This window comes from Protomyctophum parallelum, assembly GCF_964188405.1.
Source record: "Protomyctophum parallelum genome assembly, chromosome: 7".
Taxonomy (NCBI): Eukaryota; Metazoa; Chordata; class Actinopteri; order Myctophiformes; family Myctophidae; genus Protomyctophum; species Protomyctophum parallelum.
The window spans coordinates 25976579-26001047 of record NC_139705.1 but is presented as its reverse complement, the minus strand read 5'-3'; the positions used below and the strand labels follow the sequence as shown (position 1 = coordinate 26001047).

General features: G+C 43.5%; 2 protein-coding genes across 2 annotated transcripts; both read right to left on the bottom strand.

Annotated features, from left to right (window-relative positions):
- Window positions 1-1171: 1171 nt before the first annotated feature.
- Window positions 1172-22388, bottom strand: xpc (xeroderma pigmentosum, complementation group C). Its single transcript, XM_083768682.1, has 14 exons — window positions 22094-22388; window positions 16529-16801; window positions 16090-16198; window positions 15725-15809; window positions 15479-15636; window positions 14795-14915; window positions 13948-14037; window positions 12786-13805; window positions 11603-11763; window positions 10272-10353; window positions 9837-9968; window positions 8852-9021; window positions 6247-6340; window positions 1172-2661 (listed from the first exon to the last, which is right to left on the bottom strand). The coding sequence occupies exons 1-14, from the start codon at window positions 22206-22208 to the stop codon at window positions 2308-2310; spliced, it is 2964 nt and encodes a 987-aa protein (XP_083624808.1). The 5' UTR covers window positions 22209-22388; the 3' UTR covers window positions 1172-2307.
- On the bottom strand, window positions 4758-5842 carry LOC310861268 (tryptophan--tRNA ligase, cytoplasmic-like; the record flags this gene model as incomplete). Its single annotated transcript, XM_083768666.1, is given in 4 exon segments — window positions 4758-5101; window positions 5104-5485; window positions 5487-5600; window positions 5759-5842. Coding segments are annotated over 4 exon segments (924 nt in total).
- Window positions 22389-24469: the final 2081 nt, after the last annotated feature.

Sequence of the window (24469 nt, the reverse complement as noted above, 5' to 3'; positions counted from 1 at the left end):
AATATAAAAAAAAATGTTTTTCAAAAGTGTGTGTGCAAAATTTGGCATCGACCGGATTAACGGTGCCGGAGATTATCTGTACACAGACGGACAGACACACACACCCACACGGACGGTGTGCAAACACACTCTCTCCACACTCACTCTTCGGCCTGGTGGAGACAATTATAGTATGAAATATTGGCTAAAGAGGCCACGTGCTTATAAAACAAGCCCAAAGAAAATCCAACACACGACTCAGCATTTCTTCCCGCAACTCAAATAAGACTTGGCAACACTGCCTTAGCCCGGCCCTTCCACCCAAACCTGTGATGACTTTATCAGCGACACGACACCATGTTTCTCAAGGTATAAATTAGGATACGGTCAGGCGCAAGCTTGGCTCAGGGAGGACGCCACTGCCATGTAGTCCATGGCACTTTGGCTAATAACATCATATCCTGTGTTTGTAATAAAACTACTATGTAACATGCTGGGGGCGTGTTCCCTCCTCCGCGTCATCAGTGCCGATACCCGATGCCGGGTTGGCGAAAGGGCCTTTCTGTGTGGAGTTTGCATGTTCTCCCCGTGTCCCATAGGGTAGGTACCCTCACAAAAAACATGCAGTAATCCTGGTCTCTAAACTACCTCCTCCTGGCCAGCCGGGGCACCTGATGGAGGGGAAAGGAACTGGTCGGAAAATAACGTGTTCCTTCCACGCGCTACGTCCGGCCGGTGAAAAGAAGAAGCTTGAACTCCTCATGCATAGAAGGAAGCATAAGGTCAGTCCACTGCCCCCCCCCCCCCCCCCAGGTTGGCAGAGGAAGTGTAGCGCCGAGGATTACATTATATTAATTGACACTGGGTGAAAAAATGGGTTGCAAAATCGTGGGATAAAAACTATAGATAAAAAAATAAAATAAACTACTGCTGTACTCTCCGAGTCTAGGCTATGGCTGAGAACACACCCAGGTCTGTCCTTGAAACACTGCAGGAAATCTCTGCACCATGTGTAGTTTGACCTTAAAATATATTAGAAATATATGAAATTCACATGATTACTGATAATCTAAATGTTGCTTAGTACTATACAGTATATGCAAGATATATATTATAAACAACACTACAGTACAGAACAGTGTTGTTTTTAAACGTTTCTTGGAAAAAATATTTGATACAAAAACAGTGTCTAATAACATGCATTCACCTATTTTCCACATTATAAAACCTATGTGAAGAGAGATTCAATAAATTCTGAAAGAGACCAAGAGTGAGGCTGTGTGAAAGAGTATGTAGCAAGTGATAGAGATGAAACAGATAACAGAATACAGTAAAAGATGTAAAAAAAAAACTCAAGGTGAGTGACTAGAGTGTACTGTATGTGTGTGTTGGGAAGGAAGAGCAAGTCATAAGATCAATGTGAGCGAGAGAAACAGAGTTGAAGAGAGGAGAGGATGTGTCCGTCGTCTTCAGAAACATTGTGTTGGTCTGTGGTTTTAGTGGGACTGGGAGTACTGTATCGTATGTGACTAAGCGTCCATCTGCTCTTTGGGTGTACAGGCCAAACTCATGTAGCGCCACCTACAGTTCAGGTTACACAGCAGCATGGCATGCTTGTCCTCGTCTTCCAGGCTTCGTCTCCATGGAGGGAGAGATCCCAGTGACTTACATCTGCTACAGACAGGAGCTGTAGTGCAGGGGTTTCCAAACGTTTTCATGTCACAGACCCTCAAATTTACTCTCATTTGCTGTTAGCCGGCCACAAGTCTCTCGAGACAAACTGTTGACTCCCTCAATTCAAAGGAAAAGAGGGCGCTGTTTTTACTTTCTTTTTTGATGATGGGTTCTCAGATTGGCCGGCCACGGACCCACATTTCAAATCATTCTCTTATTCAAATATTGAATTCTGTTTTCAATTAATTGAAATTGTCTTAATGTCATAATTGTACGTGTGAAATAGATTCATAGTTTGAAACAGGCCTACTGCTATAGGAAAGTCATTCATACATTATTTGACTTTAACAGTTTGATGAATGATTAATGAATTGAAGTTAAACGCCTAGGGGTCCCTGGACCCATGAAAACCACTGCAGTGTAGTGTACCCTCACATATAGCCCTGAGCTAAATAATTTCCAGTGTTTGAACCACAAGAACAAGGCTTGATAAGGTAATGGACCAGCTTCCCAATGACATACAGGAAACAATCAATTGCTGTTTATGTTTTAGCCATATTACACATAGTAGTTTAGAAATTGTTTTTGCATACGACAGGCATATGCAAGACACTAGTCATCAGCACATGAAGCCGCTGCCACTGGTTTCCCACATCACACGTTCTCAAAGGGGAAAAGGTGTTTCTGCTGCCCTTTCTTCTCTCGTTTGGTTGTTTTCTTTGTCGGTACATTTGCATTCATATCCTCTTCCTCCTGTCTGTTCTGAGGCCAGGACATGGCCAGAGTCTCTGCAGCTGTCTTTATTGCAGGACCTCCACTTTCAACCTCCTCATCATCGTCTGATAACAGCCCATCTGCCCCGTCTCCGGCTGGGGTGTGAGTCTGAGTCGAGGTCCCTGCTCCACCAGGCCCCTGGTTCTTCTTACCATATCTCCGTTGGAGTCTCTCTCTGATCAGAAGACCTTTCACTAGGAGAGTCCAGTTAGAGATCACCTTCTTCTCTCGCTTCTGGAAAACACAATAACAATTTACATAGGTTGAAAAGAGCCAACTAACTGTCGGATTCTCCAGTAATAAAATGTCCAAATAGAAAATGAGATTTGAACATGAGGACACCAACAAGTCAGAAATTATATTAGAAATTATATATACACACATAACAATAATACACATACACACGCATGCACAGACAGACAGACAGGCACCTCCAGGAATTTGAACGTCATTTTTCTATACTGTACACCAAGGGCTGCCCAACGCTGGGCAGGACCTACGCTATAGAGTGCATTTCTGGATTTTGGCGGAAGTAGCAGGATTTTGGCGGAAGTTCCGCTCAAGGAAATTACGTTGACGCTTTACAAATCAGTTTACATTCTCTTTGTATGAAACAAGTGTTGTGATTGGTCGGAAAATATCGTATTCGGGGAAATACATCTGACGGATGTTCCGACCCGACCAGGCTATTCTCTTCGCAGATGAGTAAGGCTGGGACCAAGGTTAGGCGTGCCCACACTTTTTTGACTTGAGAGCTATTTTCAAAATGACCAGCTGAACAAGATCTACTCACCAGAATGTTTTTGTTTAAATACTTGAGGGGGCTTTGGAATAGCTGAGCTGGCATTACATAATAGCCTAAGACAAATGCACTTGGAATGGGAAATAGAGGGGAGGAAATGGAATAGGAAGGGTTTTTTTATTAGTATTTGTAATGCTACTGACATTTTTGTGCACAGCAACTCTCTTGAAAACAAAATAGCCCTATTGCATTGTGGGTTTGAGCGGACAGGTTGTTTTTATATTTAAATTAAAAGGGACACTTCACCCTTTTTTTAAATGTTTGTTAATGATGTTTAGAAGATTTAGAACACTTTCCTGGGGGTCTTTGTGTGTACATTTTTTAATCTTTTTTACATTACATTACATTACATTACATTTTTTGGTTTTCTTCCTGGACTACAATTCCCATAATGCTTTGGTGCACTGCTCCTCCTTGTGGATAGGGGGAGGGCTGTCTTACTGAGACAACATGTAGTCCAAGGTATATGAAATTGAGATTAAGTCACCAACGTCATTTTCGCTATCACGCAATTCCAGACGGCAGATTGCACCATGGAAGCCAAACTGCACCCGGAAGTTCGGCAGAATGCACTGGAGTCAATAGAGCTCAGTGACCAGCTCATGAACATGAGCTACACAAACAATATTTCTGAATGACAGATCTTTTGTAAAGTAATCACTTCTGGCAAATAACAGAAGACATATAACACATTATTGTCTGCTGTGTTGCTTTTCAATGTGTACACTGTGTAAGTTTATAGAGGTATCTAAACGGCAAAAAGTACGTTTCTGAACGTGCCACGTATCGCGAGACTGTCCACCGTTTCCTGTCTGGCAGCCAAATCTCGCGATACCCCCGGAACAGAAACGATACCTGCTGCCGTTTAAATCCTCAAATAAAATGATATACTGTGCACTCTGTGCAAATCGAAAAGCAAGTGATTAGAAAACAAATATATATATATATATATATATAATAAGTGATATATGTCTTCTTTTATATGCCTGAACCGATTATATGACACAGGTCTCAATGGTCCATACATAATGTTTGTTATGAACTGGTCAAGTTTGCTTCATTTACTGCTTTGTATTCATGTAACTTCCGGTGCGATATTTGGAAGTGTCATGGAGCAGCACAGTCACGTGACCATGTCACTTCCTTCTCTAATCTTCCTTGATGTAGTCCAGGAAGAAAGTGAGCCCAGTCTCCATGACATCATAGACACTGGGCTCACTGCTAAAATCTAAATGATCTAATACCACATATCACACACATAAAGATTCCCAGGAAAAGTATTCTAAATCTTCTAAACGTCATTAACATATTGTTTTGCAAAAAGGGTGAAGTGTCCATTTAAATATTCTGTGTCTACCTGCACAGCCTTTGTGACCTAAAAGGTAGATCGTGATCTACCTTTTCGGTGATGTGCACCTCCAGGTGCACTGGTGTACTCAAACGCACCCCCCCTGAGGTACTCCTGCACTGAAGGTGTTGAATTTGATTTGAATTCCGTTTCCCAGTTCACACATGCATTCTTGAGATGTCACATTGTGACAGGATTTACATTGGTATTCTTGTCATTGCCCAAAAGATAGTTCAACGGCCTGGGGGTCATGAACTTCTTGACCTTGTCGTCCGTCACTTCATTCCTTTTCCGTTGGTGTTCGGCAATCATTGGCTGCAGCGTGTCAATCAAACGCTTTTTCAACTCCCCCGATAGCAGGGCTCCACTGGTATAGTCCCGTCTGATCTTCTCCAGCTCTTCATCGTCCTCCAGGAAGAAGGTCAGGTACATGAAGGACACGTCTACGTCTGGGTCAGCACCATGCGTCCTGTGCTTCTCCAGTGTGTCTTTGCCTCCGGAGAACGCATGCTGCTTTATTTTGTACTCTGCTTGGGCGTGTCAGTGAGGAAGATGGAGGAGTTGGGTTCACTGGCGCTCATCTTTCTCTGAACACCCCCTAGGGCAGGAAAGAAGGTGGAGTGCAGCAAGGCCGGCTTTGTATAGCCGATCCTGGGGGCCACATCACGGGTCATTCTGAAGTAGGGGTCCTGGTCTATGGCACAGGGGATAAGGCACGGAACATTGTTTCTGCCTTTGAATATTTTAGGGAAGGAGCTACTGAAGGACGGAGCTGCCTGAATGGCTGGGAAGCTGATCTTTCCTATGCAGTCGCTTTCCGTGAAGCCAAAGATCCCCTTGACCTGGTTGAAAGTGACATGTTTCTGGATCTTCACCACGTTACGGTAAAACTCCGGTGACGAACCCATAATAGTCGAGGTCGGAGAAGATGAACGTCTTGTTGACATCAAAACCACAGGCGATGATGTCCTTGGCGTTCTCCATCGCGTACACACATTTGATATACGATATGATATACGAGGGCTTTGGAGTCTCCCGTGACAAGAATAGGAGTTTCTGCTAATCGACGCTACACCTCTTCTGATCCTTCTTTTATACGGTGTGGCGTCTCGCGGCGGGACCGTGCGCCACAGCGGCGCCGCCCTGGAGAGAGAGAGAGCGAGCGAGGCGGAGCGAAGCACCGAGGGCTGGGCCACGTAATCGGAGGCAGGTACGTCACGCGTGTCATGATGAAGATGCCAGCCAACTGGGGTACGTATCACCATGACGATGCCAGGCGTGTATGCCCATATATGACGTTTCTACATGATGTCAGTGCTGGATGTCGCACTCCCTGCCCTCAGGAGGGGCCCCTGAAGTCATTCATTCTCACTCCCCGCCCTCAGGAGGGGCCCCTGAAGTCATTCATTCTCATGCCCAAAGATAGCACTTCCGTATGTATTTGTACAGCCTACTAGTGGCCTGTTTGTTTGTATAGGGATGACGTCACAAACATGACCTATGGATATACACAGGGGTGCACATAACTGGTGCGCAGGTGTGCATGCGTGGTCAAAATAAATGTTGCGGGGCACATCAAATGAAATGAAGCCCGGCTCTTGCGCACTGCCACTAGTTCAGTGTCCAAAAATATTCATGTTCTGTACATCTTACAAAGAAACACACATACCTCTTCCTCCTTCTTTTTCTGGATCTCCTGATCCTCCAACCAGGCTGCTCTGAGGACCTCCTCGTGCTCCTCACAGACAACGTAGCCGTCAGTCCTGAAACATGCACAGTCACAGACGCATGTTAATAAATATACCCTGCAGACAACAACAGCATTCTTAGTTCCAACATCATTTTTGAGGAGTGCTAGCCCCTCCTATATACAGCTTTTGTCCCCTCACATCTCATATTTGCCATTGACAATGAAAGGAGAAATTAGGTAAAATGTCCACCAAATATGACGTAAATTTGTGGCAACACAAACATTAAATGCCATTGACAATGAATAGTAAGAGAAAACACTCCTTGGGAGGAAAACAGCCATAGCCGTCATCACAAATGTGATGAGGTCAGCACATAAATTGGGAAAGTGGATATGGCCGAATTTAGCCCAATGAGTGTTTTTTGTGCAAAACTAATGCTTGGAATGGATTCAGAATCATGAAAACCCCCTAGTTTCATGTCACATGCTATTTAAAGAATAATTCAATTTGGAATTTCTTTGCCTTATATAGGATACTAGAATTTCGCGGCCGCTCATCCCAGAGTTACTTTGCCGCGCACTATGGGAAGAAGGAAATTGCGGGAGTTGACTCCACATGTAGTAACGGATGGGTTATTAGTTATTATTATGTGTCCTTATTAGTGTAGTGTAGTGTAGTCAACACGTTATGGCTCATACACACTGCCCGGTATTTGCTCCGATTATGCTGTCGGGGAGCATTTTTGGCGCTGGCCGACAAAACCCCTGATCTGACGTTACTGGTAGATCGTGATCTACTGTACCTTTTGGGCACCGCTTAACTCAACTTCTTTGTCCCAGGGCACACTTTTCATAGCCTAAAAATCTCGGGGCACACCTAGATATACGGTTTGTGTACACTGTATATATACCGGTGTGTGTAAATATATATAGTAAATATATATATTATATATATATAATATATATACATATAGAATATTAGTGGTCCATGACATGAAAATGTTTGAGAACCACTGCTGTAAAACAACATTGGACAATGATGTTTGACAGTCAGCAATATTGTTGCTTATTCTAGATTTATTTTCTGACTTGATCTGGCCTGTTAAGTGTTAACATTTTCATAGACCTGGTTGCTTGTTTCCCTCTCAGTCAATGTGGCAACCCTGGTCAATGCCGTGTTGACTGTTCTGTATGATGATTTAGCTTAGCACACAACAGCTAGGAGGATGCAGCAGGCTGATGCCGTCATGTTTAACAGTATTTTGCGCAATTTATGTCCCCGAATTTATGGATATGGAGTATGGACTTATGGCTCCATCGCTGCCAAGTAGACATTTAACGTGTTGCTGACTGTTTACCTCCCTCTCTCTCTCTCTCACACACACACACACACACACACACACACACACACACACACACACACACACACACACACACACACACACACACACACACACACACACACACACACACACACACACACACACACACACACACACACACACACACACACACACACACACACACACACACACACACACACACACACACACACACACACACACAGCTGACGTCCTCTCCCACCGACGTCAGCTGTTCATTTATCTCCTTATTCATACACGCTTTGAGCTGAGAGAAGCTATAAAGCGCCTTTTAAATATGACAATGCTGTATATATATCAGCTGCACAGTTCAGGCAAGTGTCTGTGGCATATGAAACTTTAACAAAATAGGTTTGACAGCTTAAATCTGCGCGGCAGTGTTGTGTGTGTGTGGGACACGGGGTAGTGTTGTGTGTGTGTGTGTGTGTGTGTGTGCGTGCAATCAGAAGTACTGGCAAAATAACAAACGCGATCTGTCTAATCGTAGTAGTTAGGCACAAACCAAGTAGTTTCTAAGAACAATGTTAATGTAACTAAGACATTCGCTGAGCGACCTATATTTTAAATACAGAGATTTAGAAGGAATAAGCTAAATGGTGAGGCGACTATAGGTAAGGTTTCTCTGCGGAGTGCGGAGAGGGAGATCCATAGGGGAGATCACATTACAGCAGCCAAAGAGGGAGGGGGGGGGGGGGGCTGAGAGCTAGTGACGGGTGTGGCTTGGTTGAGTTGGTTGAGTTTTCATTGGCTAGTGGCCACATGGGCACATCTTTTCATTGGCTAGTGGCACATCTTTTGCACCACGTGACAACTTCTCCAATATAGAATAGATGGTCACATATTATGCTAATAACTCAAATTTCTCATGGGAGTTGAATATTTTAGTACATGTTATTAGACACCCTTAGAAACACATTGGTGAAGACATTTCTTGGTAACGACTTAGTTCCCAGATTGGTCAAATACAATAAAATGCCCTTACTAGAAGGGAAAATGTAGACGAGCAAATCGGCTAACCAATCACATAAATTCAGTTGTTCATGAGATGATGTATAATGATAAGAGCACCCCTCACTTCACACGGGTGTGATTTTTTATATTTAATATCAGTTAAATTCTTTAGATTAGATAAGAAACTTCCCTGACAGACCTCTGACTGAATATGGCAAATGTGTTTTATCAATTATTGACCACCATCTTACACAGCATGCGAGTATCCTCCATGGAAGTCAAAGCCTGTGATAGCCGGAGCAGCGTCCATGTCCAGTTTCTTGGCGACGCGGTGCAGGTTGGGCAGTTGGAGGTGAACGCAGCCCAACGGCAACATGCACGGCTTAAACAGGTACACGTTACCGTAATCATTGCGAGGAACCTAGCAGAGGAGGAGAGACAGGAAGTGTGCATGTGTATGCTGTTGGTAGCAGTGGTAAAATCTTGAGGAAGTTTTACTTTGTTAAATTATATGTAATCTGTACCATATTCGAGTATGATTTAGTTTAGTCTAGTTCTACTGACGTACTCCACTACAATTTTAGGATCGAAAGGGGAACGTCTTATGATTAATTCACTATTGCTAGTCAATAGTTGCACGAGATTAACACGCAAGCCAGACATGAGGAGAGAGAGCAGCAAGATGGTTGTGACTGAGAGAGAAAAGGAAGATGTGTGAGGAAACAGTGCTGGCAGTTGCCCGGGCTTCAAATGTCTGAGCAGTGGCGTGCACAGACATTTAGAGGGGCAGGTGCTCAAGTGAAGAAAGGGCACCTTGTGCAGCGCGCCTTTTCGTTTGTTTTTTCAAAAGGTCACATTGCTATTCAGAGGGACATGGGCAGGTGGTGCTCTAGCACCCCCTAGTGTCTATCTGTGCACGTCACTGTGTCAGAGATACCATGTTTCAAAATTCCCATGAAAGGAATTACATAATATTTCCGTTACAGGGTTTCCATTTAAAAAATAAAAATACAAAATTGTGTTCACTGCTAGTTATCACTGCTAGCTTATTCAACTTGGCCAGCACATCACCGATACCAAAATAGATGGCAGCAGCATATGCAATGATCAGCATCCATGGCCAATTGGCTATATCTACAAGATACTGTATGTTTGAATTCCGCGAAACATGGGGAGCCCCTGAAGTTCGGCTAAAAAGCCTTCTTTGTCTGCCAACACACAGAGAGAGAGACCTACCTTCCCGTTTACAACTATAGGAGGCATGTACTCCTCAGTCTGCCATTCTCCAAACAGAGGTAGGTCCTTCTCCTCCCTCTGCTCGGACACAATCCTGGCCTTACGAGAACGATTAGAGAAACCCTTCACCATCTGATGACAAGAGAGTGATAACAATATTCACATACAGTGGTACATGTACACGTACACGTACGTCATCAACACACATATCATTGGAAAGGGGATTGAAGGGCGAGAAAGGGAGAAACTGACTTTTTAATATATTGTAAAGGAGGAGAGGAGAAAGAGAGTTGGGAGAAAGACGGATGGAATATAACAAGAGAGACAAGATCAGGGGAGAGTGACAGAAACATGGAGCAGCAAAATGGTTGGGATTGAGAGGGAAAAGAAAAAAAAGCTGAAAAATGAATAAGAAAAGGAAAAAGAGTATGTTACCTTGTACGGCTCCTCTCCCAGTCTGACAGTGCGTGCCTCTTTCAGCCACGTGTCTTTGGAATGCATCGTATGCACACAGTACCTGAAAACAAGTACAATACTCATTTACAATAACATTTAGAGACAGCCTGACAGTGTTGTTTTTGGCAGCAAATTTCGATTTTAGTTTTAGTCATAGTCTCTTGAATAGTTTTTATTTCGTTTTAGTCACATTTTAGTCACCTGAAATGTCTTAGTGTTAGACTGTTTTATAGTCTAGTTTTAGTCGACTAAATATCATAGGATTTTTGTCGACTAAATCTACCGTAGTTGATTTAGTCGAACAAAATGTGTTTTGGCAGGCCTTGATGTAATGACAGTTCTTTTCACTTGCTGAAAATAGCCGATCTACAAGCCCACAACGTGTCGCGCTGCGACGTGTTGTGAGCTTGTAGATCGTCTATTTTCAGCATGCAACAAATTGTAAAATGAGTCCCTCCCTAACATTTTAGTCTAGTTTGTATTTGTTGACGAAATTGTCAGTATATTTAGTCTTAGTTTTAGTCATCATAGTTTCCATTTAGTTTTCATCAGTGGAAAAAGGTAGTCGTCTTAGTTTTAGTCGACGAAATCAACACAGCAGCCTGACAGCCTGCCTAACCGTGCACTCACACCACACCAGTAGTGGCTATTTCTCATCATACCTAGTTTTACCTACGTGAAACGCCCTGAAACAGATCTGAAAGCATATAATAAGATAATGAAGTAGGGATATTGAAATGTTGGCCTTATCTTATACTAGTAGGTAGGTCCTCACATCTAGGAGTTTGGGCCACTATGCAGCCCTCACACCTATATGAGTTTGCTCCCATTAGCCAATTTGAATGCATTCTTATCTGATTTATTAGGCCTATATAACTTAAACGTAGTACTGACTGAACCTGCAGCTTTCAGACTTTTCCCCATTCCCATTCAAAAATAAATATTTTATGAAATAATATAACGCCCGGTACATTATTTTGATACCTATATCGCAATTTTAAGGCCGATATTGCAGATGCTGATATCGTACATCCCTAATAACCAATAAAGGTTATGCTATGGGGAATAGTTTTTGGTTCTAGTAGGAATTTCTGTTTCTAAGAATGTGTGCTTACTTCATCAATAATGTATTAACGTTTTAATCAAAGAATATCTCATTTCACAAGCAAGTCTGTTGGCTTTCTCTCTCTCAGTCTGTGTGTGTGTGTGTGTGTGTGTGTGTGTGTGTGTGTGTGCGCGCGTGCGTGCATGCATGCGTGTAATATATCTAGTTATTGTTTGAGCACCTACTGTAGTGCAATACTACTCACCTAGAGTATACAGGCTCTCCCCTGCAGTAGCCTAGTACAGCTGCTGTGGGGGGGTAGAGAGCCTCATACTTCAACATGTGCCTCTTTAAGCAATACAGGGGGTGGTTCTTATACTCTGCAATGCCTGTTGGAAGAGGCTTGTCTATCATCTTGGCATTAAGCTGGAGATTATGAGAGAGAGCGACCGACAGACAGACAGACAGACAGACAGACAGACAGACAGACAGACAGACAGACAGACAGACATCAGTATAGCCAAATTCCAATACTCAATTTTCTGCCTTCTCACTTCCTCCGTCATCTGTACTCCTGCATGGCAGTGCTACGGACCCTTTAATACGTGTCATAATTACAGCTAGGTTGAACGCTGCTAATAAACAAACCGCAATGATTAACGTTCTTCGTACACTGACGTTATGACGTCTACGCCATTGTCACATATTTCTGCAGGTCACCAATTTCACCGTAACACTGCCATGCTGGAGTACAGATGACGGAGGAAGCGAGGAGGAGGAGGCAGACATTTGGAATTCAGTTAAGGGTGCAGTGGAGGCTGAATGGGGCAGGCAGGTCTTAATTCCACCACCATCACCAAATTGCCTTCAAACACCAGAACACCTGTGATATTTGTAGTAGTAGCCTCTATTCTAGTCTCATATGACGTTTGATGTTTATATTGTTATTGTATGTAGACTACGAGCATAACAGTGAGCAACCTAAACACTGAGTGTAACACTGAATGTCCAATTCGGACGGTACCTCCATTATGGGTTCCCACCTCGGATTTAAAATGGAAATTGGAGGTGAAATTCAGAAAATCAGCTCTGTCCCAAACAAAGGCTTATGATTTGTTTTATCCACACAGGAATTTAACAAACAAAAATAAAATAAGCATATCTACAGCTTAAGAACTCTTGCGATATTAACAGACCTGTGTAATTTATGACATGGAAGTTCTAGAACAAAACATTAAACTATCTTAGGTTTCATTATCCACAGATCATAATTTATGTCGAGGGAGCCCACTGCAGCCTGTGCTACTCTTTGGTTACATTTGTTGTTTTTGTACACTATCCCGTTAAATTAACACAGATCATTTGGTGTAGTAGACTGGATGTCGTGACGGTCATCCACTTTTGCCAATTTATCTATATAATCTAAATAATTTGTCTGTCTGTCTCACCTCCTTGTCCTCCTGTCTGTCCCGTTCGCTCTCCGGTCCCAGGAATGGCCTCAACGTGTCCTCCCACCAGTCCTCCTCCACCCGCCTCTTCTTGGACGATGTCATCCAGGTGGGGTCGTACTTCCTGCCCAGGTCCTTCAGGTGCCCGTGGCCGTCCACGGACACCACGTAGGTCACGGGCGCTGTTGCATTCTGGGGGCAGAGGTGTGGCCGGCCGATCCCCTGCTGCACGTCCACGCAAACCCAGGAAGACGTTTTGGGTACGTATACTTCCAGCCACTCGTCTGCACCTGGCCCGCGTATCCTTAGGCCTCCACTCTTTCTAGTGAATCCTTTGTTTATCATCACTCGTCCTCCTCCTCTCTTGTCGTCCGCCACTTCCTCCCACTTGTCATCCTCCTGCTTGTTCGTCGCCTTCTTACTCGCGCATCCTTCACTTTTGATTTGTGGCATTGCTGTGTTGGCTTTGCTCTTTCCTTTACCCCTCTGGGATTTATTTTGTGGCGTTGTGTAGTTTGTCTTGCCCTTACCCTTTCCTTTCCCCTTCTTCCCTTTCAGGGATTTATTTTGTGGCGTTGTGTAGTTTAACTTGGCTTTAGTCTTTCCTTTCCCCTTCTTGCCCTTCTGGGATTTAGCCCAACCTTCAGAATCCTCGCTCTCCTCCGCACTGCTCAGCTGAAACTCCTCCACCTCACTGAGCCAGCTCTCCCTCCCTTCGCTCCCGCTCTCCTCCTTGTAGCTAACCTTTGAAGCAACACTGCGGCGTTTCGCGTTCTTGGGCTTCTGTCCGCCTATCGTCACACTCCTCCCTCCTCCCACCTCTTCTTCGTCTTCCTCCTCTTTTATGTTTTTCCTCTTGGCTTTCTTTCCCCCGCGCTCTCCTTTGGCCTTCCCTCCAGCAGGTCTTTTGACACCACGAGACCCCCTGGGCTCAGAAGGCGTGGTGCTGTCTTTGGGGGTTGTCTGGCCAGGAGGGTTGCTCTCTCCTGGGGCACTGCTGGAGGAACTAGCTCGTTTTCCCTGCAGCGGCAGTGAGAAGAGGGGTTGGAAAGTGGGTCTGTTTAATTAAAAATGTAATTCTGAACGTACTCTACATTTGAATGAAAGTGAACAAATACAAAGCACAGTGGAACAAAAGAAACAGATTGTCGGTACTCGTTACCCTAGCAGGTGGAGGTTTGAGGGAAATCGGCTGCAGGGAGATAACCAATCGGCAGAAGAGCTGCAGGGACCTTAGAACCAATAGGAAAAGCTGTAGGAACACAAAGCGTATGGGTCAAAGGGTAATAAAAAAAGAAGACAACTATAACAATAGCTGGGTTATAAATTCAAACCAATTTCCACTATACTGCTGAATTTAAGGTGGTTACACACCAGTGTTTTTTTGCTGCGTTTTGCAGATACGAAAGGCTATAACTAGCTGCCTGTCACCAACACCCCACTAGACAGCTGCGGAAAAAATATAATATAAAATATTCGGCAGCAGTGCGCAAACGTAATCGACAATAAAGTGATATTCGGAGTGAATGCAACTTTACTGTTGCATTTCTCTCATGTGTCAAGGGACAGGTGCAGAGTAGGCAGTCAACGCATGAGAAAAGCAAAGAACATAATCCTTCACACTGTCTTCACACCTTAAATGGTGCATTTATATAGGGCCTTTATCCAAGGCGCTTTACAGAGATTGTGCATTACATTCACCCATTCACACACACATTCATACACCAATGGCTGCCGCGCCATGCAAGGCACCAACCAGCACATCGGGACTCGGGATCAATTAGGGGTTCAGAGTCTTGCTCTTCCGACACTGACTCTGGGGGAGCCCGGGTTCGAACTGGCCACCTTGCGGTTACCATCTGGCCACTCTGCCCCTGAGCCACCGCCGCCCCAATTGAATGTAAATCCAAAGTTTGGGTTGCTCAGACCTTTCATCAGGTAGTATGAGTCAACCTGTAGACAGACACATCCAGTATATAGCAGATATCGGAGATGAAGGTAGTACTAACATGCGTCATCTCCCGGTGGTCCCTGGCAGACAGGCTGGCCAGCCGTCTCTCCAGCAGACCCCTGGGGTCCGGATGCTCCTCGTAGGCAAGACTGGGGTTCAGGGTGAACGTAGCAACAAACCTGGAGAGATGGAGAAGACGGAGGGAAGAGTGAGAAAGAGAAATACAGCAGCAGATGTGAGTGTAGTGTGTACGTGTGTGTGTGTGTGTGTGTGTGTGTGTGTGTGTGTGTGTGTGTGTGTGTGTGTGTGTGTGTGTGTGCGTGCGTGTGAGAGAGTGTTTATCATGAAGAAAGGTGAGCAGAAATTATCACATAGGATTGATATATGTTTAGGTCTAAGCTACAAGTACACGTAAGCAACCTGAAGGAGGTCTAACAACCGAAAGCTTGCAGTCTTGTAAATTACAAAAATCAGATTTTGCACAGATTTGAGTGTGCTTTTTACTTATATACCTCATTGTGACTCCAGCACCTCACCTCAAGTCTACTGGCAGATCAGCAGTGAATCAAGTGTCAATTTACTAACACAAATGTAACACTATATACTCTAAGAAGTTCAATTAAAACAAGGGATTTTACTGCTCAAACACATTTTTATTGTTTTATTTGGAATTGCACAAATAGCGCAATACATAATAGACATTACACACACACATACACTACACATATACACACGTATGCACCATTTGAGCAGTCCAGAGAGGTAGAGATTGTCCATGCGTTCCTTGGCTACATTACTGAAGTGGACCGGCAGTAGAGACAGAGTGATGGCCAACAGATCTGGTTCGTTGCACAGTCGATTCCGGTACATCCCATTGGCTATGAGGCACATCAGGTGAACCTGAGAGACAATTAGAAAGTGTGTTTATTGAACTTGTTTGAACACATTTTTTAAATGTGTGTGTGTGTGTGTGTGCGCGTGTGTGTACCTTGTGTGTGTCTATCAGCAGATCCTTGTTGAAGCGATTCACCACCCTCCTCAGGTACGTCTCCCACTCCGCCTTCCTCTTCTCCCTGACCAATCAGCAAAGGGATTTAATCAGTAGCTATCGTAGAGAGGTTGACGATGGGAACTTCTACAGTGCAACACAAGGTTCAAGTTTGTAGGCTACTTTGTTGTGTGCAGGAACAGGTACATAAGAGTAAAACTCCCATCACATCAATCAATGAATCACAGCAAGAACAGCAAACAAAAGGGATAGAATAAAGAGTGCAAGAAAGAGCAAACAAAGAAAAAAGAAAAACAATTGAATGTGTGTACAGTACAGTACAGTACAGTCACACATACACAAACCTTTTCTGTCTCTTGTGAACAAGATCTGGAGTCTCAATCTCAATCTCGATTGGTTGGGACGGCAGGACCAGCTCTGATGGCCCTGCTGGGCCCAGAGGTCCATCCAGCTCTGATAAACGCGCACGCACACGCACGCACACACACACACACACACACACACACACACACACACACACACACACACACACACACACACACACACACACACACACACACACACACACACACACACACACACACACACACACACACACACACACACACACACACACACACACACACACACACACACACAGCGTAAATAAATTTGCCAACACACCATGTTAGGCACAAAAGCTTCTTCTTAATTCTTCTGCATACAGCTGTACCAGACAGACAGACAGACAGACAGACAGACAGACAGACAAGCGATGTTCAGTCTTTATAATATCCTTCTCACCTTCGACCTCCTCCCAGTCATCTTCCTCACTCTCCTCCTCATCATCATCGTCTTGGTTTGTGTCAGTTTCAACAGTGGCGGTTGCCATGGGGACCATATCAAAGTCATCCTCATCATCGTCGTCGTCATGGCTAGTCTTTGGTTGTGTCTTCAGAGGTGAAGTGAAGTATTTGCTGGTGGTGGAGGTGGTGGTCCTGGAGGCAGAGGCCCTTGCTGGTTTGGGGGAGGAACGTGGCTTAGATGTGTTCTTCCTCTCAATCGTGACTCCATTACCTGTTGAGGACAGAGAGAGAGAGAGAGAGAGAGAGAGAGAGAGAGAGAGAGAGAAATAGAAAGATATTCATTAATACAGGACCAGACTTCTTTAACCCATTTTGGGCGGGATTCGCGGGAACCCCTTTTGGTGTTTTAAGCATTATAGCTATTGAAAAATAGCAGATCTACAAGCTAATAGCGCGGCACCGAGTGCCGCATTATGAGCTTGTAGGTCTGCTATTTTTGAAAAATCTTGACAATGTGGCTATTCCGTTCTATACCGTTGAATCTGTAAAGATCAATGTGGAAGTAGGTAAGAACTAAGAAGGTGCCGAACTTTAAAGAGGGTCCAAGGTAGGTCTGTGCAGTTGAGGTAGAAAAACCCTTTATTTTAATCTATTAAAAAACAAGGGTTAAAAAAAAACGACCAAGGCGTTTTGGGCCTGCATGTGCCTTCATCAGGGTCTCAACTGGTAGAGAGATATTCATGTTCAGCTTCTGTATGGGAGTTGTGAGCTAATACTCGTATTACTCTATATACCAAACTGTGGTGCGTGCACCCCTTGTGGACGGTGCGCGAACGCCTTCTAGGGGGTGCGTGGCATGAAAAGGGTAATGGCGGTTTTATCATGCTGTTATTTAGCAGCAAAAAACTGCAAAATCTGGTAAACCACTGTTGCAAGGATGATGTATAGTGGGAGTATACAGGAGCTGCTTGTCTCTCAGTACAGTGACATTCTGTGATTATTTGCCATAATCATATTTAAATAATTGTAATTTTCGGCCAAATTCAACGAGGGGGAGTGTGTCAGCTAGGTCAGGAGGTAACAGGGGGTGCACGGCCAATGAAGTTTGTGGACCGCTGCTCAATAGGTAACTCAGAAGATGAGAATCATGGGATGAGATTAGCTGAAAGTGACTCACTGGGTATGTGTATATGTAGGGAGTTCAACAAACCATGTGCAACCCAGATTCGGCTCAAACATGGGACTAAATTCGTTTCGCTCCTATGCCACCAAAATGTGGAACAGTCATTAAGACATGGACAGCTTGGGTTAACGTCTTTGTGCTGCTTTCATAAACTCCACTGTTGTCAAGTTATGAACAACTTTCTGTCAATAATTATTCTACTGTTCTCCCTCTTTAATAGCTGTGTTTTACATGTGCATGTGCTCATTTTACATCATTCGTCATACGCAGGATGTTGAGTGATGTAAAATGAGCACAACAATTTGTTCGTAATAATGAGCATTATACACAGGTAACACAGGTGCTTGTGATAATGAGCATTATACACAGGTAACCAGAGCTGCCATGTCTCACCCTTTGAGTGTGACAGTCACGCAATTTAACCCTTTACCACGCACCACGCCACACATGCCATTTCACACGCATTATAATGATAAATAACAATTTTCTCTGCGGCTCCGCCGCGTAATAACGCACGCTCATGTGTGCGTCCTCACATACGGTAAAATAGCCCATCTGCATGCAGCGCTGATATATGCAGGAGGGTAAACAGTGGACCTCAGCAGGGTCCCTGACTGTGTGACGCATGGAAATGAGCCATGCGGAGTTTAACATCGCTTCGAAATATTTTTCATGGAAGACAATATAGCCCCCACAAGTTACAACAAGTGAGTAAGTGACCTGTGACTATCTCTCTTCTATACTGGTGTGTGGCGTCTCTTGCGTGATATGAGGAAGTGGAACGGTGCCATAGCCCGTGCAGATTATAGGGACAAAGTCGTGTGTGTGTGTGTGTGTGTGTGTGTGTGTGTGTGTGTGTCTGTGTGTGTGTGTGAGTGAAGTGAAGTGAAGTGAAGGGGGAGGGACTTGTTTCTCTTCATAGAGAGAGAGAGCCCACAGATGTGTTTGAACTAAGAAAATGTAAAAATAAGGAATTTTCCCACATTCCAGTTTTCTGACATATTCCCCAATTTCCACTGAGATTATGGGGTGAATGAATGTGGCCAGACCCATCTTCTCTTTCTGTCATAGTGACATTGTCCTGCATCAGATCATGTCCAAATCAGGTTCTCCAATCTCCAGTAGCCTCTTCAGTTTTTTGAAGATTTTTTGAGTGGTGCAACCACTCCCTTACGGAGCTATGTGTGTGGCTGGCTGGGTCTGAGCACTATGTGTGTGGCTTGCTGGCTGGCTGGGTCTGAGCACTATGTGTGTGTCTTGCTGGCTGGCTGGGTCTGAGCACTATGTGTGTGGCTTGCTGGCTGGCTGGGTCTGAGCACTATGTGTGTGGCTGGCTGGGTGGGTCTGAGGAGCATAGATAGATAGGTAGATATCTTTTTCATTTCTACTTTAAGCATGAGGAGGCTGTCAGTGCAGGGAGAGCAGCTGGCATGGAGGTGAAGACATCAGTGTTAAGGTTAAATATCAACGTTAAAACGGGCCAAATTGACATTAAAAAAAGCCAAGATTTTTCGCCGCCACCCTTCGGACAGCGTCGAACACATTAAGACACTAGAGTCTCACTCTTGACATTTTCTGAAATATGGCAGCCCTGCAGGTAACACAGGTGTTTGTGATAATGAGCATTATACACAGGTACAGAAAAAATAACCCAAGCTGTCCGTAAAGGTGCAATATGAGTTAATACAACATGAATAATGAATACTATAGTGAATATTGAATACTACTTTACTATTCTAGAGTTGCAATACTATTACTAACCCTTAAGGCTTTGACAGCCCTTTCATCCGACAGTGATGCAAATAAGCTGCATCCTGCACCCCTTCGGCCTTCACTCACTGTGAAGTGCTAGTTTTCAATAAAGCAACCTGCCTGGTGCTTCCTGCATTATGTGCACTTGGAAGAATCATCACCTGCACAGAATGTATTGACAGAAGGTAACTCATAACATGTCTATGGATGGAAAGTTCAAGATTTCCGCAAAGCTGCATATTTTTGGTTGTTTAATACGTTTCTGTTTTGGATAGGTTGTCTAGGGTTGGTATTGCAACTCTAGATTCCAGATATTAATACAAATATGATCTAAGATTTGCTTGTGGTTAGGGGTTAGTGTTCGATAGATAGGACTTCCCTGCTTGCAGCTAGGATGAGATTAGCCTCGGAAACCCAGACGTTTTTATTTCCAGGGAGGAGAAAAAAAAAAGTCTGGGTCCGAGTCCACTTCAATTCGGCATAGAGTATAGCGCAAACGTTGATCACTCTCTGCTGATTTCGGATTGTCTGCATCTTTGTTAAATTGACGCACACACGCACACATGTACACCAGGGGGGCAGTCTTTTTTTTATTTCGTGAAGCCTCATTTGAAATCGGTAGTTCATATAATGGCCTGTTGTGGCGCTGGACTGGACCCAAAAAGCCCCATAGCTCCATAGAGGCCCATGTATTTGGGCCCAACTTCACCTAGACTGTATTACCTTAATAAACATGGTCATGAATACTTTCTGCTTCCAGTCACTAGTTTAAAGTCTCATTTCTAATGTCATAATATTCTTTTTGGAAAATTATGGTCCCATTTATAAAATAAATGACCATAAAGTCGCGTATGTTCTGAGGGGCGTGGCTACCGTTACAGTCTATGATCGGGAGTCCCCACCCACTCGAGTCAAAATAAAAACCAACGGAGAAGAAGGGGGGAAGTCCCGCCTCGTTGTCTGGGCCAGCCAATGGCCAGCTGGGCCAAAACGGATCTTGAAAGATGGCGACTTACAAGGGATTTCAGGCTTCATTTTACGTTCATGTTAGACCCGGGGAACGCTTTGTCCATATTTTTTACAGTCTATGATGTACACACACACACACACACACACACACACACACTCCTCTCTCTCTCTGTCTCTAATTAATCAGTCTCATGTCGCACAGCTGTGTCTAGATTCTCCCGGTGGATCCGGCCGGGAGCTGCCTATGCCATAGAAAGCATAGGTGGACCTAGCCCCTTTCGGGACCCTCCATAAAGCTTTTCTGAAATTTGGACGAGTTTTATGTAGGGTCCCTGTTCATGACTATATTTTCGTATGGGAATTCTGGAACGCGGACGTAAATATTCTCTCTGAGATCGTATCTGCGGCGTTTGACGTCCTTTTTTTGTTTGTGTTATTCTGAATTCATGAACTTTAAGTACCTATACATCCCGCTGCGAATAGCTCCTGTGGCGCGGAAGCCGTTAAGTATTTTTAATCTTTGTTTGACTGATTTGGTCGCTTTATTTCTTCTTGTTTGTTTACCGTTTATTGTACCGCCTCCCGGTGTGCGGTTGGCTTGTGCGGCTACGTCCCTGCCTCTGATCTGCTCTGTCATAGCTATAGCCCCACTAGCTAGCCAGATAGGCGGTACAATGAGGTGTCAATAAACAAGGAAGGAAGAGGAGAATCAAAGCGACCAAATCGGTCAAACAAAGATTACAAATACTTAACGGCTTCCGCGCCACAGGAGATATTCGCAGCGGCATGTATGGGTACTTATACTTCACATATTCAGAAACCCTCACACGAAAGAATGTCGTCAAAGAGCGCAGACAGGCCATAAACACGTTGTTTATGTTTTATGTAGTCTGCGTACCAGGTGGCAGGAAACTGCTGCAACAGGACGCAATGCTCTGTGTCGTCAAAAAGTCAGAAACTTCAGTAGCATTGGGTCCTGCTTGGAGGGCTAAGGTGGACCCCAGGCTAGGATGAGATAGACACTTTTTAAAGGGTACAAAAGGCAAGAAGACAGACAGATCCATAAAGAGGATGGACTTGTGGAAATAAACAAGAAATTGGCATTAGAGTGAGAATAAGATTTGTCTTTTTACCAATCAGCTTACTCAATTATATTATTACCACGTCACAACAAAGTTAAAAACAGAGAACATATTCTTATTAAAATGAACAGTTGAACACCATCATGAACACAATTAGTTAACCTTTTAACTTAGGTTAAACACTAAACAGTGCTAAACTCAGGGATTATGCAAAGTCGATCATATATTGTATTGAGTTGTACTTGAAATGTACTGTAATTCTGCAAACAATCAATTAATCAATCAAGCATAGCCTTGGATCATCATAGTTTTGCATAGATACGAAAGCAAAAGTCAAAATACATCTATGATAGTCTTGATCGAAGACTACAGTAGAGTTCTATACTCCAAGTCTGCAGAGTCTCCGAGGGTGTTTTATTTTCTTTTGAAAGGAAAATGCATGTGGTCTCTGAGGCTAGAGTCTGCAATGCTCGGCACGATGCACCTGCACGGAGACTGGCTGTCAAATCCAAGTCTGTATTATAAATTCAACTTAAGTCAACTTATGAATTGATTCATTAAATCGTGGTTTTCATACCTGGACCGTTCTTTGCTTTTGCTTCCTTTTGCATCTTTCTTTTAGACACTGGCTTTAGTTTCTTTGTACGATTCTCCGCGGCTGTACCTGCTGCAGATTGTTTGCGTTTAGCCATGATGATGATGATGCCTTCTGCAACTTTTGTGCACAACAGACGAGACGAGGGTATTGTTGTTGTTGCAGATCTACAATGCCCCGATGAGAGGAAACTTCGCACACGGGCTAAGTTGTGGAAGAGCCTGTTATGAAAGCTACATCTTTTTCACACTGCAGATTTCATAACAACACAGACCATTGTTTTGGAGGAGAGTTCTAAAACGTGAACCACTTCCGTCTCCTCCCCTTCTTCTTCGTAGAGGTTTATTGACGCCGGGGGTTATGGTTATCTCCAATGTAAAGCGCATACCGCCACCCAGAGGCTGAGAGGATCGAGGCGCTGCCGCCACCTACTGGAAGTCTGGAACAGAAAATAAAAACGAATGCTTTTTTTTGATTGATTGAAATATTTATTAACAGTTTGTAGAATTTACAGTACATTTTAAGCACAAACTCAATACAAAGACTGTTAACTGTGAGTGGACGACCCAATTAAGCATTACACTTGTTTACAACAGGGTCCACATTGTTCAATTCATCAAAACATTTAGAGACATACAAATAGACACTTCTATGTAGCTAAAGAACAGAACAGGAATTCATCATATAGGAAGCAAAAAGGGAAAAGATACATATACAGTGAGGGGAAATGGGGTGGGGGAGGGGGATTCAGATTTTACAGAGGCCAGTTTTGAATTGCAGCCATCCGTATGTGCCCTTTGAGAGCGGTTTTGAAGGAGTCAAGGGATTCACATGTCTTAATGACTGTTGGTAGGGCGTTCCACATTTTGGTGGCATAGGAGCGAAAATAATTTAGTCCCTTGTTTGTGCCGAATCTGGGTTGTACATGGTTTGTTGCACTCCCTCTGGTGTTGTGGGTGTGGACTTCGTTTACATTAAGGAAGTATTTAGACAGGTACATGGGTATCTTGGTGGTGTATCGAATCTTGTGGACCAGACCCATTGGCCCTACCAAAAGACAGAAAGTTCCACACACACAAATATATATATTATATATATTTAATGTATCCCAAATTTCCAATACATTCAAGGCAAGAATAAATTGCCCAAAATTATTGGGATACAGCCAGTGTTGTGTGGATATAGGATCCATATACACATGCATAGGGCCAAATAGAGATGTAAAATGTCAAGAATCAATGAAAAATAAATGCATTACAAGGATTTCAATTCACATCAACCTTTATTTTAAATATATCTTCAGTTCATTATAGTACATGCATTATTTAATTGTTCTTCAAACTATAGACGTATTGTTGAGCTCACCTGCTCTCAGTCTAAGAAGTGTGTAAAACGACAGAATCAGAACTTTGTAACATCATCACAGATGTAAAGAAGTGCACAAATGCTTTTTTGTTGAAGCTACATGCATCATGTTTTGCAGTAGGAAAGGGGCCAAGTGGGGCTGCAGGGCAGAGAGAGGAAGAGCTAAATAGTATAGTCTGGTGGCTTAGTGCACTTTTTTAGGAGAATTGTGCACTTGCGGATAAAATCGCCACATTTTGTATGAGGCTTCTTTAGGACAGCCATTGTCAAATATCTATTTTAAATATCAAATTACAAGACTATCAATATCAATGAAATAATTATGTGCGAAATATGTGAAAATCCGCCTATAGGCTTTTGCAGTCTACCAAGCGGGCATCTGGGCCACCAGCACATCAAGCCACCAAGTGATTCCTTCTCCACAGAACTATGGGTGGGCCAAGGAAGAAGGGTTCATGGGTGGGCCAAGGAAGAAGGGTCATGGGTGTCAGTTTGGCTGACCATTCCAGAGTTTCCAGTAGGGATGCACAATGAATCGATATAGCATAATCGGAATAGGCCGTATCGGCCATAAAAAATGCCATATCGGTATCGGAACGGTCTCAAAATAATAATATATTTTAATATATATATTAATATATTTAATCGGTTTTCACCAGCTAAATGTTTTTAAAGGAAAAAAAATAAAAAATTAGTTCAATATAAATCAAAAGTGTCTAGTACCTCTAGTCTATATACAACAAAAGCCAAATCATTATGATGTAAAATCTTGAGTAAAAATAACATTACATTTGTGTACTCATCTCATTCAGTAGTCATTCAGTTGTGAAAACAGACACTTGGAAATGGCTATTTATTGATTGATTTAATACTTTATTAACATGCTTTGGGCCAAGCCCCTAGGGCCTAGACTTGTTTCCATTGTGGTCCTCGGTATCGCTATCGGCAGATATGACCCTGCAAATAATCGGAGATCGGATATGGGTCATAATT

Bases quoted from the DNA above. Each gene is read 5' to 3' on its own strand.
- xpc (XM_083768682.1), bottom strand. From the start codon at position 22,208: ATGGCTAAACGCAAACAATCTGCAGCAGGTACAGCCGCGGAGAATCGT. The intron at 16,802-22,093 runs GTATGAAAACCA...TGTCCTCAACAG, and splicing joins AAAAGCAAAGAACGGTCCAG to GTAATGGAGTCACGATTGAG. The intron at 6,341-8,851 runs GTAAGATGGTGG...TGCATGTTTCAG, and splicing joins GGAGGATACTCGCATGCTGT to GACTGACGGCTACGTTGTCT.